Source organism: Cygnus atratus, chromosome 6, assembly GCF_013377495.2.
Source record: "Cygnus atratus isolate AKBS03 ecotype Queensland, Australia chromosome 6, CAtr_DNAZoo_HiC_assembly, whole genome shotgun sequence".
In the NCBI taxonomy this organism is placed as follows: Eukaryota; Metazoa; Chordata; class Aves; order Anseriformes; family Anatidae; genus Cygnus; species Cygnus atratus.
Window position 1 is genome coordinate 733,260 of NC_066367.1, and position 16,504 is coordinate 749,763.

Consider the following 16,504-nt stretch of genomic DNA (forward strand, 5'->3'; position numbering starts at 1 on the left):
TTGCTGAGTTTGCAATGAAAAGTAGTGCCATGAGCTGTGCGGGGAATGGTCTGGTTTCCATTGGATTGGTGTGGGTGGATACTAATTTAGGTTTCTTTCCTTCACCTAGATGCCAGTGATTCTGAAACACTCACCCCTTTTAACAGTTATTCAATTTAATGAAAGATTCAAAAGCTAGTGACAGCATGAATGCAAATGTCTAAGTTCATTTTTTAGGAAAGGAGGCTGGAAGAACCTGCTACCAGTTTGGTAAAGAGGCTTCCAAAGCAGTGGGTGAAACCTGAGAAGTACAAAAGAATCTTAATTATTGTTCTTACTTTGTACTGCTTTTGCTTATGTTTTTGTGAATCTTTTATGCAAGTACAGATTTGCAAACTAAAGCAGGTGCTGTCATGTACCTGCAGTAAACCTTACCCAAATGGTTGTCTTGTAAGTACCAACTGAAATGACAGCAAACTAATTTTTCTCTTTTAACAGTGGAAAGAGTGGAAAGAGAAAACCTTTCAGACTATTGTGTTCTTGGTCAACGTCCCATGCACTTACCAAATATCAACCAGCTGGCAACCTTGGGAAAAAACTAATGAACAGTCTCCTCATGGCCAAATTCACCACAGTACTCCAATCCGAAACCAAGTGCCAACGATGCAGACAATGATAAACCCTGGGCTCCTGTCTCCTCAGCTCAGTCCACAACTGGTGAGGCAGCAGATAGCAATGGCCCATCTGATAAACCAACAGATTGCTGTCAGCCGGCTATTGGCTCACCAGCACCCCCAAGCTATCAACCAGCAGTTCTTGAATCATCCACCCATTCCTAGAGCTGTCAAACCAGAGCCATCAAATTCATCGGTGGAAGTCTCTCCAGATATTTACCAGCAAGTCAGAGATGAGCTGAAGAGAGCCAGTGTGTCTCAAGCTGTCTTTGCAAGAGTAGCATTCAACCGCACACAGGTATCCATTTCTATTTTATAACCAAGAAGTTCTGAGGGGGCAAAGTTGTGACTCTTGTGGGGCTGCATGGTTGCTGCAGATCAAGGCAGGAGGTGTACCACAGAAAATAGTCCAACCACCTGCCATTTTTCCCCCAGTCTCATTGTCATGATTGAGCAAGACTATTTCTTCCTGGAACAGTTGTTTGTTTGCATTTGGTTACTGCAGTACTGCTACCTGAGCTTTGCTCTCTAGCCATAATTCTGCTGGCGTGAGTTCTTCCCTGAGTTCCTGTCCTTGGTTATAAACTTCCACATCTGCTCCAAGAGACTGTGGGAGTCAGCAGCAACTTGTGGCTTATGTCACTTTCTCAGTTCCTTTCTGTGGTAACTGCTACTGATGACACAACTAGTACTAGAGGCTACTGCCACAAGAAATGACTAAGACAAGTGTGCATAGGCCTAAAGACAGTCTTGGTGCTGGCTGGCTGCGTAAGAGAAAACTGAGTGCTGGAAAAGATGTCTGCCATTTGCAGCAGACCCATCTGACACAGGTTTTCTCACTCAAATATTGGAATTCAGATGTTGAAATAATCACATGATAGCATCAGCTTAAGCCTAGCACCTGGAGTACCTTGGGTGAACGCAAGTGCAGAAAGACAGGCTGTTTACATTTATCCTACTGCCAGATACCATTCAAAGCATACAAAGAATGGTCTCTAATTTGTGATACACTATAAGGCTAAAGAAATGGAAAATATTTAAATATTGATCCAATTTTCTTTTGTGCAATCAGAAGTGATCTTTGAGATAAGCTTTACCAGCAAGAGAAGACAGGCCACATGTGTATGTGTTTCCTGGAGGTCTGTCTCTTGCCCCATACAGTGCCTTTGTATGTTCTCCTGGATTAATGATTTTCTTTGGCACTGCCATTTTGGAAATCCCATGTTATGAGGGAACTAATTAAAGTATGGAGCATGTTTTTATTACTTCCCCTTTTCCATTAAATTCCTAAGATGGCTGCACTCAGAAAAAACATTCATGTTCAATCAACATGACTTTGAGTTCTGGGATTAGCCTTGAGGATATCAAATGTAAACTACATAGGAATGTATGAGTATTTCCTCTTTAAAATACTGCTTTTAATTTGGAAAAGCTTTTCATCCCTCTGGGATCATAACCCGTTGTATGTAAAGCCCAGTATAATCAAGGTAGATGGTATTGACAGAATGACACATTCTGAACTTGAGTGAGAGGTCAGCAGTAACATTGCTGGGGCGGGTTTTGCCACTGTCATTGAACATGAAGCTCTGCTTTAGCCAGATGGGGACAGGTGGATTGCTAATATCCAAGTCTGCCATTAAACCAAAAGTTCATCCCCAAATGAGAAAGCTGTCATACAACTTGTGTGTTAAATCAACAGTTCTGCTGTAGTATTTAAAACAAGGCAAGGTTTTGATTGTGTGTGTCTAGGAAACCCCAACCCTTGCATATCCCTGAGTGAACATTGCATTTGACTTCCCAAGATAGCAAGTGAAAAGACAGGCATTTATAAGAGACCACTGGTCTTTTCCTAGCATGGGCACAGCATTTCATCTGTCTATGGTGTTCAATAGCAGCCGTGATAGAGGTTGTGCCACACTCAGATAATCTGAAATCTGGACTAAAGCAGCTGCAGTGTGCTTTGTTTGTTCTTACTTTACTGCAGTATCCATGTATCCAGTGTTTTTTTCAGATTAAGCAGGACTTTGGGAGAAATGTGCTTTCTTCCCAACATCAGTGGCTGCTGGCGGCATGTCTGTGGGTCAGGCAAACCTAATGGCATTTTCAAAGAACACCAAGTTTCACTGAATTTCAGTTTCTTCAAAGAGTAATGTGCACTATAACTGAGCTCTTGACTAAGCGCTCTCTCCACACATATGCATTCCTCTTTCAGCCAAGTCCCACATCTTCTGTCTGATCATATCTACGTTCCAGTTGTATAGGAGAAAGAGGGCAAATACTGCTATGATTTTGCTTTAGTTATGGAAATCTATGCCTGGACCTTTTTGATATTGAATGCACAAACACTAGAAAGATTAAAAACAGAAAAAACTTGAAAGATTAAAACATTAAGAAGATGGGTTGATACACTAGAATGGAAGATAATTTCTGGAATGAACTGTTATGGGACATTCCTCGTGTACCTAACCTGATAGCAGAGTAGATATGTTCTTGGTATAAGTTTCAAATATCACCTTGTCTTTTGAGAGTAGACCTCTGTTCAGCTGCCTTCAGTTTCAGGCTGAAATTTTGATCTGGGACATGCCTACACCACACAGTACACGGCAATGCAGAAACCTGCAAGATAGTGCTGACCAAACCAGTGCAGGAACTCCAGGCTGTTGTCCTGTGCACTACTGTGGAGAGCGCTGTGCTGCTGCTGGGATCTGAGCCAATTTCTCTTCACAGTGCTGTACTTCGCCAGGTGTGTAGCTGTTCAGACTGAGCTCACTCATTGGGAAAACAGACCTGAGCAGCACGGAGTAGTTATGCCAAGGTAATGTCCTTTGAGAAGGTGCCAAAGCACCATTCCTGGGCAGAACTGCAACAGGAAATGGGATGTTGATGCTCTGTTCTCCAACCAGTTTACACTTGAGGTCGGTATATAAAGAAGAGTTTGTAATTCAGGGTGCAAGTGTCAGTGGTTTTGTCAGTCCCCCTATCCTTTCGCTGACATTTGTCTCAGGTTGCACTAGCCAAAGAAGCTTTTCTTAAAAAATAAAAATTGATCACTTCATTGTAATTTATCAGACACACATAGTTTTATATAAAAGGAAATAAATTATCTACTTCTTAGCTTTTTATCATAAATAATAAGATATACTATACAGTCCATGGCAGTGATTCCAGAACAGGCAATTCTTAAACATACAAAAAGAGTTGTTCATCTCAGAGATATGCTTCATTAGTCTACAGGGCCTTAATATAAAAGACCAGTGGATCTTATGTATAGTGCATGCCCAATGAAACATCGCTGTAGCAGAAGAGCGTAAGTACATATTTATGCCTTATTGTTCTCAGCTTCTAATTCCAACTCAAAACAATCTCCCCTCAGGTCAGAGGCTGTCGTCCCAAGTAGTATGAAGAGGTGCTCAGACAGTCAGCCTTGCACTGCATAGTAGAAGTTGTGGGATGTTCCCAAACACCCATGATGGAGAAGCAAATTCTGTACAAAGCACTTGAAGTGGAAGTTCAGGTCTGCTCTCACCTCCTTGCATTCCCCTTGCTTGGTCCTATGCTCAGGAGGTGCAAAGATGTGTGCATTTCTCTCTGGAAATGTTTGGGTTTGTTGCCTTTCACTGCAAGTGCCAACCTTAACAGAGATCTATCGTTTCTCGTGATGGCATCAAAGAATGGATGCTGTGTTCCAGCCAGCTAATAATTGTGTTAATCACTGCATTATGGGCCACTGCTTAATCCTTCTTCATGGTAGCCCTGGAGTGCACATTAGCCTATAATTAAGTATAGCTTCATGAAATATGTACTGTGAGGCTTGTTTAATAGATAAACTATTCTCTAATTTATTTTAAAGTCCAATGACCTACATACTCAGTGTTGAACTCCACCCCCCACCCACCTTACTAACATTGTTTCTCCCCTGAGACCTTCCATCTGAGCAAATCTGTTAAATGAAGTAGAGGAAGCTTTGATCCAAACTAGGCTAAATCCATCGGAACAAATGGCTGACACATGTATGTGTGCATGTGTGTATGGGAAGGGGGACATGGGGTGGAAGGAGGGCTGGAAGATAGAGAGGTAGAGTTGCGTGATTGTGAGACAACCAAACCTTCCTCTAAAAGTTGTAAAATCATAGCTTAAGACAACAGTATTTCCTTCTGCCTGTGGCCATCTTGTTGTGTGCACACATGAAAATAAAGTGCTTCAGTCTTTGTCATCAATACTGTGCTCCCATTGCAGTCCCAGTCTGAGATGGGGACTGAACACCTGGCAGCTTAGTGCCTGCTCTGTGCACAGGAGAGCTGCACGGGGTGTTTGGCTAGGAACTAGCCCAGGCTGTGCTAGCCACAAGGAGTGTTTCTTTCAAACACAAAGATCCAAAATGAACATTTTAAGATTTATTTGAAACTGAGTATAAAAACCCCTCAAAGTGCATACAGCTGATTTTTAGTAAATACTTTGGGCTAACTAACCTATGTGCCTTCTTTTTACATTATCACTAGAGAATCAATGTCACAATTTTAATTCACCCTGCTACAGAATCTAAATGTTTATTTATTCAACTGATGGAACAGTTAGAAGAGAGAGAGTTCATAGACCCCTAGAGAGTTGATAGTTATCAAAACATTTTAAATGGTTGTGCCCACTAGCATGTTTGTTTTACATACAACCTGCTTAGCGATGGTAAGAATAGTGTATGTTGTAAGACACCCTCTTAGGCTTTAGGCATCCTAGTGGATGCCAGCAGCACTGCAGCTCTGTACTACAGGTATGGTCCTCTTTTGGGGTCTGCAGTGAGGCACTATTCAAATTGATCAGTTTGGTTGTGTAGCCCAAGAAGTGGGACTGAGGCTGTTCTGCTGCAGACCAGGGGTCCTGCTGAGACGTGTAAGATGCAGGTAGAGAGGACAAAACAGAAGGGATGCTTGTATTCCTGGCCCTGTGCTTAGTTGGCCATTTCCTTCCTTCCAAAGCAACTGGGGAGGCCTCTGGCCCATACAGACAAAGAGGAAGGGGTCAATTTAGGCAGCGGAGAAAGCTGGCCATGGTGAAAGTGGTTAGCAGCATGGCTGGAGCAAGAGGTTCAGTTTTTTGTTCATAAAACATCACTTGGCTGTACCTGAGTTTTCCATGGCTGAAATCCTTGGCTGTAGTTGAAGCTCTGCTGGCCTGCGACCCATAAGTTGGAAGTTTGCAGGCTCACCAATTTGAATATGTTGTTTGCAGACATAGTTTGTTCCCTGCGTTTGGACTGCTAGAAACTAGTAACCCACTAGTGGAAAGCTAGGCTTCCTTGGCTGGCTTCAGGTCTAAAAAACTGGATGCAAGGGTTTGGGTGCATTTGAATGGAAGGCAGAAAGCTGGATGAGGCCCATGAAACACTTGACAGTTATGTGGTCATATCTGCTATCTTTTTCTTAAAATGGAGGGCATCTTCATAAACAGTGCTTCCATGCAGCCAATCTGTAAGCTGAAGTTACTATTAGAAGGGGCATTATCAAAAGCTTTGCTTTTGCTAAGAATTCAGTACTTTTTGACTGTAAAACCACTCGATCTTGGGGAGAAAAAAAAAAAACACACAAGAGAAAGTCTGATTAATATTGCAAATGCAGTTATTTCACTTCCCAGTGATGATTGTTGAAATAGAGCTCTGGGCTGAGCAGCTGGAGGAGTGAAACTGTTAGGGGCAGAGCAGATGCAGCTCGTGCTTGGAAATGTCCCATGTGCATTTCTAAAAGCAGCCAAAGCTTTGAGAAGGATGGAGTGAAGGACATGCCTGCAAGATGCAGGCTGCAGAGGATGAACAGGATTTAATGTGCAGGGGGAACAGCTGTCCCTTGTTGGTCGTGGACCACCAAGGTGTTACCAGAGATGGCTGGAGTTCTCCAAAAACTCCTACCTGGCTTTAGCGTGCATCTTTTGTAAATCAGGGTAACTTCCCAAGGTGGGACAAGGGAGTTGCTGACCACAGCTGCTACTTAAGGCTACAGACTTCCTCCTGGAGAAGAATACATTCAGGGATTTGGGGAGACCTCAGGGCATATTCCATGTACTGTCTCCCTCTTGTGCTGCAGTGTCTCCTAATGCAGCATTCAAGTTACAACCAAAAGGTTATCACCAAAGCTTGCTGTATCACAGGTTGTAACGCGCCGAGGAATGGGCAGGTGCTGATGGTTACAGAGGAAAGAGAGGACTAGTTTAAAGACCTGCATGAAAATACTCTCTTGAGTGTACTTTATCCTTCTCTGAAAAGTTGTGGGTTTTTGTTTGTTTGTTTGTTTTTCCGATTGTTGTTTACCTGTTTTTTTTTTTGCTTTGTTTTGTTTTGTTTTTAGCAAGTGTGGAGTTACTGAAGTGATCAGTGCTCTGCAAAATCCTTAGCTTTAAAGCAGCTAAATTGAATCCCACTTTGCACGAAGAAAATGAACTTGCTCTCCTCTTCTCCTTGCTTACTGGGCATACCTCATTGCTGCAGGCTCAGACAGGGACATGGAGTTGGAGTCCGAATGGATAGTGAGGCTGTAGGAGTCCAGACAGTTTAAATCACTGGACCAGGGAACTGCTTTTCTCCTCCTTGGGGTGCCCAGTGGACTGAAAAGCCTATAGACTGAATGAGTGTTTTCTGTTTATATCATTTTTTTAAGCATCTTTTTTTTTTTTTTTTTGCAAATGTTTTGACATAGTAGCCAAAACTAGTAAAATGTTTGGGCGAATGGCCAGTGCTTGTTTTACTGAACAGTCTCAGAAACTGGGAATATCCGTGAACCTGAGGTTTTTTGAATGAAACAGTTGTGGTGCCAGATACAAAGAGAGCTGGGGGAACAAGCATGTTTGGGCTGTGTGTTACTCTTTTCCCAAAGAGCACTGCTCCTTCCCTCTTTTAGTAGCTAGCAGTGGGGAAGCCGGCTTTCCAGTTTGCCGGTAGGAAGGCAGCACTTACCCATGTTAGCTCCTGCCTGCTTAGCTGGTGCTTCACCGGGGCCTTTTGGGGTAAAAGCAGGTAACAGCGCAGGGAGTGGGAAGCTCTGCTTTACCAACGTCAGATGTAGTGAAACTCATAATGAAATAAAATAAACCGATCCACCTTGTTTGAGGGATTCTGCCATACCTTGGCTGCAGGAGTGGGCTGAGGCATAGGGAAATGCAGGCCCAGTTTTGGATGCTGCCCTAGCTTGTGGTGTGACAGGGGGCAAGTCCAGGCTCCTGCCACAGGAAGGGAAAATGGTGCTGCCCTTCATGAAAAGATGCTGCGGGTCAGGTATGGAGGGGCTGGAGGCTCTGGGGGCTGAGATCGCATGGCCAGTGAGGAAGCTTGAAAGACAGTCTTTGGAGGCAGGGAGGGAAGTGGCTGATGGCTCTTCATTTGTGTCTAGTTCTGCTTTCTTTGGCAAAATTCCCCTAAACTGGAGTGGGAACAGAATTGGATCCCTTAAGAAGCTTTTTAAGATTAGAAATATGCTTTGTTGAAATAGCTAACACTTCCATCTCTGCTTGCTTGTGAGCCAAATCCTGGATAGAATTCCTTTAGCAAGTATTTTTTCCTTTGACTTAAGTGAGAGAAAGATGAGCAGCTTTAATTCTCTGCCTGGTATCTAGTGAGACATTCATGCTGCATTCATCGCCATGGTGCCCGTCCCATTGTGCGCAGACTTTCACTTATCGAGTTTTCTGGTTTTGTTTTTTAGGGGGATTTTTTGTCATATTTTTCCCCCATAGAAAACTCTCTCTCATTGCATGAAAACGTTTCATGCTGCCTGCCTTATTCTTATGTGTAATGTGGCACAAGCAGCATTCTGTTGTACTCACAGGAAAGAAGACAGTCTGTAAGGGAAGTGCTTAATTTAATAAATTACAGATTTTTGGTACATGGGATATTTGTTCCAACAGTGGGTTTTGCACTGCCCAAAATTTCAGTTTCAATTAACTTAATTGTATTCAATAGGCTGAATGAAAGGATCTTAAGTAGCATGTGAGTCAGGCTTTCAGAATGTGTGCTTGTTGGAGGCGGCTGCTGCCTGCTCAGCTGATGCACAGGAGTCCTGAGCCTTGGAAGCAAACGCACGGCTATACAGAGTGTGCACAAACTGTGTGTCGTGCTCATTTTCCGGCATATTTCAGTACAAAGGTTTGACATGCATGTCATATAAATGGTGGCACTTTGTGGCTGCAGGTGGTCGGTCTTCCTCTGCCTGGTTTTCCCCATGCATCCACATTCAGCTCCACAGGCACATCCTATCTTCCTTAATAAAAAGAGATACTATAATAAAAAAGAGGCTTTATTAAACTAATGCAATAAAGGCATTTTCTTTGAGGATTTAAACACTTCATTTTTAATAATAAAAATCAAATTGTCATTGTTGGACCCTGTATAAGTTTTATTCAAATCAGCCTCTAAATGCTGTGTGCCTAAGCAGCTCTCTCCTGAGATGTACATATTTTAGCATTAGTTAAATGAGTTTAAGAATGAGGCTCATACTCTGTCTATAGGCAGTGAATCTAGAGATCAAGAGATTTTTTTTTTTTTTTAACGAGGGACTGATGTGATGTATTCAGCTGCACTGAAGGGCATTAGAAGACAGCTGGTCTCCTGTTTACACTGATGGAAAACATGTCGAAGTCCTTTGAGTTCTGAAGCTCGTGTAAACGGACAAGAGCATTGCACCAGACATTCTGCCTCTTGAGACAGAAGGAACTGGTCAGGTAACAGGGTGCAGAGTTCTGCTTAATGGAAACTGTGACAGGATGGATATGAAGGTGCTTGGTTTGGCTAACCACTCAAAAATTTCCAATGATTATCTAAACTAATTTTGCTGAACAAAATTGGACTGAACACATTGCCAGAATAAGCATTTCTAAGAGACTTCTAGCACTTCTGCTTCATGTCCTAGCTCGAATTAGGAAGATATGCAAGGGAGTGGAAGTAAAGCAGTGGATGAAAATGAGCTGGAGTCATAAGAAACCTGCAGGTACTCCATATAGAATTTATTCTTAAGTGCTGTATACTTAGAGACAAAGAGAAGTTTTTAAACAATTAATCAATAGGCAAAAAGAAAATTTTTAAAAATTGATCAATGTATCTTATTCAGCCCATAAGACAATATTGGAGGTCTCGAAGTTTGGACTTGTAGTTAATGCCAAGAGGCAGAGATGTCATGGCGTAAAACCCTACCCTGACATGAGAAAAACGCAGCAGGTGGAGTCGTTTTGTTTCCTTGAAGGGTGATGAGAAGTTAGTGCGTTTGCTGCAGAGCTCCGCAGGCTGACCTGCCTCCTCAAGCTTTCTGCTGCAAGTAGCAGGCAATTTTAAATATAAACAGTTGTTTCAGTCTGGCAAAATCAATTTGGTTTTGTATGCTGAAGGTGAGAATTCAGTGTAGTTCACTAGGAATGAGCAGCTAACCAATGGTTCCCCAAGTGCTGCCTTCCAATACTAGAAACAGGCCTTTCATGCTGAACAGGGATACTGAGAGGGGATAGGCTTATATCACTGGTATTTAAGACTCAGATTTTGAATTTGAATAAATACCTCCATTTTCTGGTCCCGATCAGAGTCTCATCTAAACCCGAGAGGAAGCAGAACAGCTTTTTTATTGAGATGGCCAGTTACAAGTACTGCTTGGGCTTTAAGTACTGCAGGAGCAATATTTTTCTAGTATTTCAGCATTTTCTCTGTTGCTCTTGGCAATAGCTAAAGTATGGAGAGGCACAAATAAACTGAAAGTATGAAAAAAGTGTTTATGCTTTTTTAGTCTTTCATATATGTATATATAATCTCCTTACACAGAACATACAAACTGAGGTTTAGCACATGAGTTGAGTTTATTTAAGTTTTTGCCTTGGCCAGTGTTTCAGTTGTCTAAAGCCTGTTTTGAACCTTTTTAAAGTTGTATCTGCTCTCATGGACACATTGCTGAGGTCTGGACGAGGGGAAGTGCAGCTCCTGTCTGAGTCACCAAACCTGACATGTGTGAGGTCCTGGCCAGCACTTGCAAGTCTCCTGCTGCCTGATGGCCCTTATCCTCCTCTGTCCCCAGGACATCAGGGTCTGGGCGACACTCCAGCATAACCTCCTCACCCCCATCCTGACTGCTTTTGAAAAGTCTTATTGCAAAACTGTCCTTCATTTGGTCCCTGGTAGTGCAGTCTGCTGTCCCACTGAGATCTCATTTACGACTTTACAGGCCTGAACCAAAGCCCTTTGGGAAGATGGCAGAAAAACTTCACTTGCCTTCCACAGGCTTTGGTCAAGCCTTTGTGTTGGCCTTAAAGGCTGTTTAGTCAGTCCTTTGGATCTAGGAGTCAGTCTGAATAACATTTGCTCTACATTGTAGTGCATTATCTTTCAGAAGTTGCTTAAAAAAGATTCCATGCCCATGAAGTTTGGGTTGTTTGTCCTGGAAATCCTGTAGGTAGTAAAAATAAAATAAGTGAGTTCACAAATGGGGTTTCATAGAATGAGTGCAAAGCAAACCCTCAAGACAGTGACTTTGCTGGCTTGTTTCTGAAAAACTAGATTTCAGCTAGTTGGAAAAAACACTGTCAAAATTGCTCCTACCTTAAATAGCTCCAAATACTTTTTTATTTTGATTGGAATGTGGCTGCTTTCTCCACCTCTGGTTATTATTTTTTTAAAAAAGTTCATTATGGATCCAGTGTGTAATTTTAAAAATGGTGCAAGTTCCAAGTGTAAACCAAGCTGTGCCTGAGCAGGGTCCTTGTCTAGGGGTGCATGCATAGCACAGCTCATTTGTGAGCAGAGCCTCTGCTACTATTAAACTTGTTCATTGCCTCTTCAGTAACTGGCTTAAAAATGATGTCCAAGAATGGAAAAAGAAAGATTATTATTAAGCTACCTATCCGAAAGTGTTTCCTGAAAGCTGTGTTCAGTAGAAGAGATCTGTTTGGTCATTTAAAATCAGTTCGAGACTTTCTAGTCCCTGAGGATCTTCTTTCAGGTTTGCAGAGTTGGTTGCTCTGCAAATTACTATTTTATTTATGTATTATTATTATTTTTTAATATGTGAGATGTAAGTAAGTCAGAATGAGCCAATGGAATTTTATAACAAATGTATGAATGCTGTGGGTTTCCCTCCCTCACTCCCTCAAGCAGAAACATAATTTGCAGAAATGAAAACAGTCTCTGGCTAGCTTTAGGGTTTTCTCAAAAATAGAAACAGTAGGGCTTGTCTGGCTGGGTCAGTTTCCTCACCACACACCTGGTGTATATCACTTTAAAAAATAAATTATGCCTCATTAAATTACAATTAAATGAAATCATGATCATTTGTTTTTCTGGAAGGAAGATGTTTTGCATATTGAAAGCCTAATTTGTTGCAGGTGACAAAAAGGCTGAACAGATTATTTAATATCACTTTATTTTATAATGTTGCTCACTGGTTAGTTTGTGTATACTTCAGTAGCTCAGAATTATATTATTGTAAACGTTATTGCTCTCAAGATACTTTATTTTATTGTTCTACCATATCGCTCAGCTATCTAACCACCGTTGTTTACCAGCGTTGTTTATCTTTAGTTGCAGGAGGAGTTGCAGGATTTTCCCTCTGAGTCAGTTTTCTTATTATCTGTCCTGCTGTTTACATGGCTCCAGAGCTGCCAAAGCACTCAGCATACTACAGCCGAGCTCCAGACCAGCTCTGTGCAGCCAGACCTCCCACTTGGGGGCCTGGAACAGGCATCGGGGTGCACGGCTTGGCCCCTCCGTGAGCAGCTGCCTCTGGTGCAGCACAAGCCTGGCATTTTGGGGGAAGGAGTTGGCTGCTCTGCTGGGCTGGGTGCCTGCTTAGCAGGTGAGGCTCCCTGGCTCCTGTGCAGGACTGGTCACCTGAGGTGTCAGTACTCTTTGCCAATTCTCCTGCATGGCTTTTTCCTCTTTCCAGGTATTTGTGGGGCCGTTGTCCCATCGCTGCTGCTTATTACCGAGCCCGTTTACCCAGGGTGGTTTATGGTAATACACCAGGATGCCTGGTGATTGATTGAGCAGTGGTGTGAAATACTGCTACGTCCCTAAAACAGGTGTGAGATCCTTTTAGAAGCAAGAGGCACAAGCTAGGGCTCCAAAGCCCTGAATCTCTCCCATGATATGCCACTTCAGGTGATGAGGCAGAGCCTCCAAACCCCAGAGTTGGTATTTCAGGCAGCCGCATACCTATCTCTTAGTGCCATTACCAACCCACTTGTACCTGTACATCCCTGATTTACATAGGGAGGCAATGACTGCACTGAAAAGTAATTGCTGGCATGCTTTCACATATATTTTTACTCTCCATTTTTGAAATTGAACCATAGATTTAGCCAGGCTAAGGTGGGGGCAGAAAAAGCTGCCTTAGAGTCAACTCCAGTAGTTTTCATGTACCTGTCTTTCAAACTAAATCCATTCATTTTTGGATGCATATCTTTTCTTTTAAAAATGAATAAATAAATAAATAAATTATGTATCCTTTAAAAGACCCAGAAATTTAAGAATTTAGAGAGTCTGTGGAATTGATATTTATTTACTGCCTTTGGAGAATTTTCCATTGACTTTAAGAGGAAATTCTAATAGGGACATTCTGTATTGATCTTGGAATGCTTCAAGTCACAGGTTCGGGCTTCTGAACTATCCTGTTTTTGTTAATTTCCCTCAGTGTGGGAGCCTGGTAAACTTTGGAATTTTTTTACAGTGTCCCTAGCTTCTCTGTAGGGTGGTAAACTCTGAGGAAGAAGCTGGGTATGAGCATGCGGCCGTGCCACGGCTGCAGACAGTCACAGAAGCAAGGCCAGGGCCTGCCCAGCACTGCACCTTCTTCAAGCTTTTTCCTGGTGTGGGCCTGTTTCAACAGCTGGCTTCTCTCCAGCCTTCTCCCATTTCTGGTCAGAGGGTCCCACTACGGCTCAGTTCCCACTTCAGTCCATCTTGTAACTGTTCTGATAACAACAGAAAAATAGAAGCAGGAATCCATCTCTTTATTTTAATTTTGTAGATTAGGAACTGAAAAAATGAAGCTGTGTGCAACCTACCTGCTGGTTGTCTGTGGAGCTTGTTTTGAGCACTTCTGGCGTAAACATTGCTGAAATTGAGCTTGCACATACGTGTTCCAATGTAGATGTTTGAAAGCAGATAACAGATAAAGCAGATATAGACACACTTTTGCCCGTCTGTTTTGTCAGGAATTGTAGTCAATAAGATCAATAAATAGTAAAAACGTTGGCATTTGGTCATTACTCAGCTGTGCAACCAGTGTTTCATCAAGTCTTTTGGGGGGAGACTCTAGCGTGGAAGAAAAATTCAGACTAAGTATTACAGGGCTTTTACGGCGTGGTTGTTTTCTAATACCATTTTCCTTGCAAGAAGGAAGTATTCGTGTGGCAGCTTGCCTCAGTGATGACTGTGCAAAACGTTCCTGTTAACAGCTACGGCTAAATCACGCCTGGGGCACTGCAGTCCCCTTTGCAGCCGGTTGCTGAAAGCTGCTGCTGCTCCAACAGCAGTGCATTGGGCCGAGCTGGGTGGCCGCATGGAGTTGGACACTGCGGCTGCTGTTCTCAAGTGCTTGGGCTTGTGGCAGGCAGGAGAAATGATCCCTCTCTGCTTCATTGTACACCAGTACACGTAAACATACACAGTTCAGGAAGTGACTGTTACCGCTTTTTGGAGTGAAATAGCCCTTTGTAAAGTGGGGAACATGGCAGGGTGCCTCAGAGAAGCTGGTTGAATGCACTCCACTCTGGTGGTTTCCATCGGCCCTGATCTAGGCTTGTATATTGTGCCCTAACTTCTAGATAAGCTGTGGAACTACTGAATGCTTACAGTTATGCATAATTTTAATCCTGTCATTAGATTTAAGCCTCTTTTAATACTATTCTCATCTTTCCAACTCTTTTTTTTTTCTTATTATTTTTATTTTTTGGAAGTTCTGTACTTGTTACCTCTGGGCATAATGCTTTTTGTTAAAACTAGGTGAATATGGTGTTCATTCATTGTTGCAACTTGAAACCTGTGGTATTTTAAAACGAGGCATGAAAGAATAGGTTAAATCGCTAAAGCTAGAATCTGAAGCTTTATTATTTGTTCCATTTTTCTCCTCTCAGAAACAACTGTCCAAACCAAAATGAACGGACTGTAACATCTAACCCCAGCCAAACATTTTTCTTCATAAACCTCCTGCACTGTTTAAATGTCGGAACTAAATTTACCAAGCTTGGCAGATTTGTCAAAGATGAACAGAAATGCCAAGCGTTCCCAGCATCAAGTAAAAGCAGAGAGAGAGGGAGAGAGAGACAGAGACATCTAACAGCTCCTAAAATATTTGCAGCAAGCACCTGGTGGTAACTGTAATTTCATCTACTCGGTGCACCTGCCTTTATATCTAGCATCTCCATGCTCACATGCTTATTACAGTGCCAGAATAGGACTGTCCCAAAATAAACCCCAGCCCCTAGAAGACAAGCACTTTCCTACAGAATATCCTTTCTGGGAGAGACCATGAGATGTAGGTTTTCAGTATTGCTACCCAGCTGGTTACGCTAAACAAATTTTAAAAAAACAACAACAATACATGACTGGACTTTTTTTTTTTTTTTTAACCAGGGCTTGTTGTCTGAGATCCTGCGTAAGGAAGAAGACCCTAGGACAGCTTCCCAGTCCCTCCTGGTAAACTTGAGAGCAATGCAGAATTTCCTCAACTTGCCTGACTCAGAACGTGATCGTATCTATCAGGATGAGAGAGAAAGAAGTATGAACCCCAACGTGAGCATGGTGTCTTCAGCAGCCAGCAGCCCAAGCTCCTCCAGAACCCCCCAGGTGAGATGTGATTCCTCGTTACCTGTTTGTTCTGTGGTCCTGTGGATTAGTTCAGGGAAGGTATTCCTCTCTGCCCTTCCTCTGTCTGTTGCTCCTTTCAACCAGGTGAGTTGTGGAAATCCTTTGGTAAGGTTTTGTAGTGGCTCTCAAGAGATGTTTGTTGGATTTCAACAAGTCGTAGTAATGATTCTAGCTTTGATCAATGCCATAAACGCAAAGAAGAATGTATGTGACATTAATACTTGCAAGGGTGCATGTGGGCTTTACATATAGGCTGTTCATATATGTTCACTAAATGGCTGTTACAGACTGCATTATAGAAAGACTACTTACATAACTTTTTGTCGTAGTGGTCTGTCTGTTAGGTTCTGCAGAACACAGAAAATTTATGGGTTTATGAAGAGGTTCATATATGTTGCAATAAAATGTGTGTAGTGAACAGGAGTTGATAGTGAGGTAGACAGCTTTTGCTAGAAATCAGTGCATTCTGTATTCTGCATAGGAAAAGATGGTCCTAGAGTTAGAGGTTTACACTAGTAATTATTTGAAGTACTGAAAGTAGAGATGGGCAGGGTGCTGGGACAAGAGATGACGCCTTACAGTTCCAAACCAGTTAAGTTACCTCATTGATTTGACTATGTGTTTATTAATGTGCTGTCGCCACTCACTTCCCTGGATAGGTTGTGCCTTTGCACTAAGAAAAACCCTCCACATACTACACTGTTATGGTGTATCTACCCTTCTACCTGGCTGCTTGCAGTCCCAGAGGTATACTCTGAAAAAGAGAGGGTGCTTGCACAGGGACAATGATTAGCTCTTGTCATGACATTTGTCTGACTTGAGTTTGAAATTTCTAGCTGTGCAAACATGACAGCTCAGGTCTAGCACTTCTCTTGATCTTTCGTAAACAGGCCTGAAAAACCCTCCTGCTTTGGTGCTTCCACAGTCAGGTAGTCTGCAAAGCCTCTGAGTGCTCAGGCTGTGCATGTTTTGACCATGCTTGTAATAGTATTACTGAGCATTTTGCATACTGAATTCTGGAGCCACAGCTGCT

At 42.5% G+C, this 16,504-nt stretch overlaps 1 protein-coding gene across 1 annotated transcript in view; it reads left to right on the forward strand.

The window, feature by feature from the left end:
- The window catches only part of SATB2 (SATB homeobox 2), a 132,039-nt gene that overhangs the window by 74,570 nt on the left and 40,965 nt on the right, over positions 1–16,504 (forward strand). The window contains 3 exon segments of the mRNA XM_035569741.2: positions 478–572; positions 574–951; positions 15,238–15,450. Coding sequence (XP_035425634.1) covers positions 478–572; positions 574–951; positions 15,238–15,450 — 686 coding nt within the window.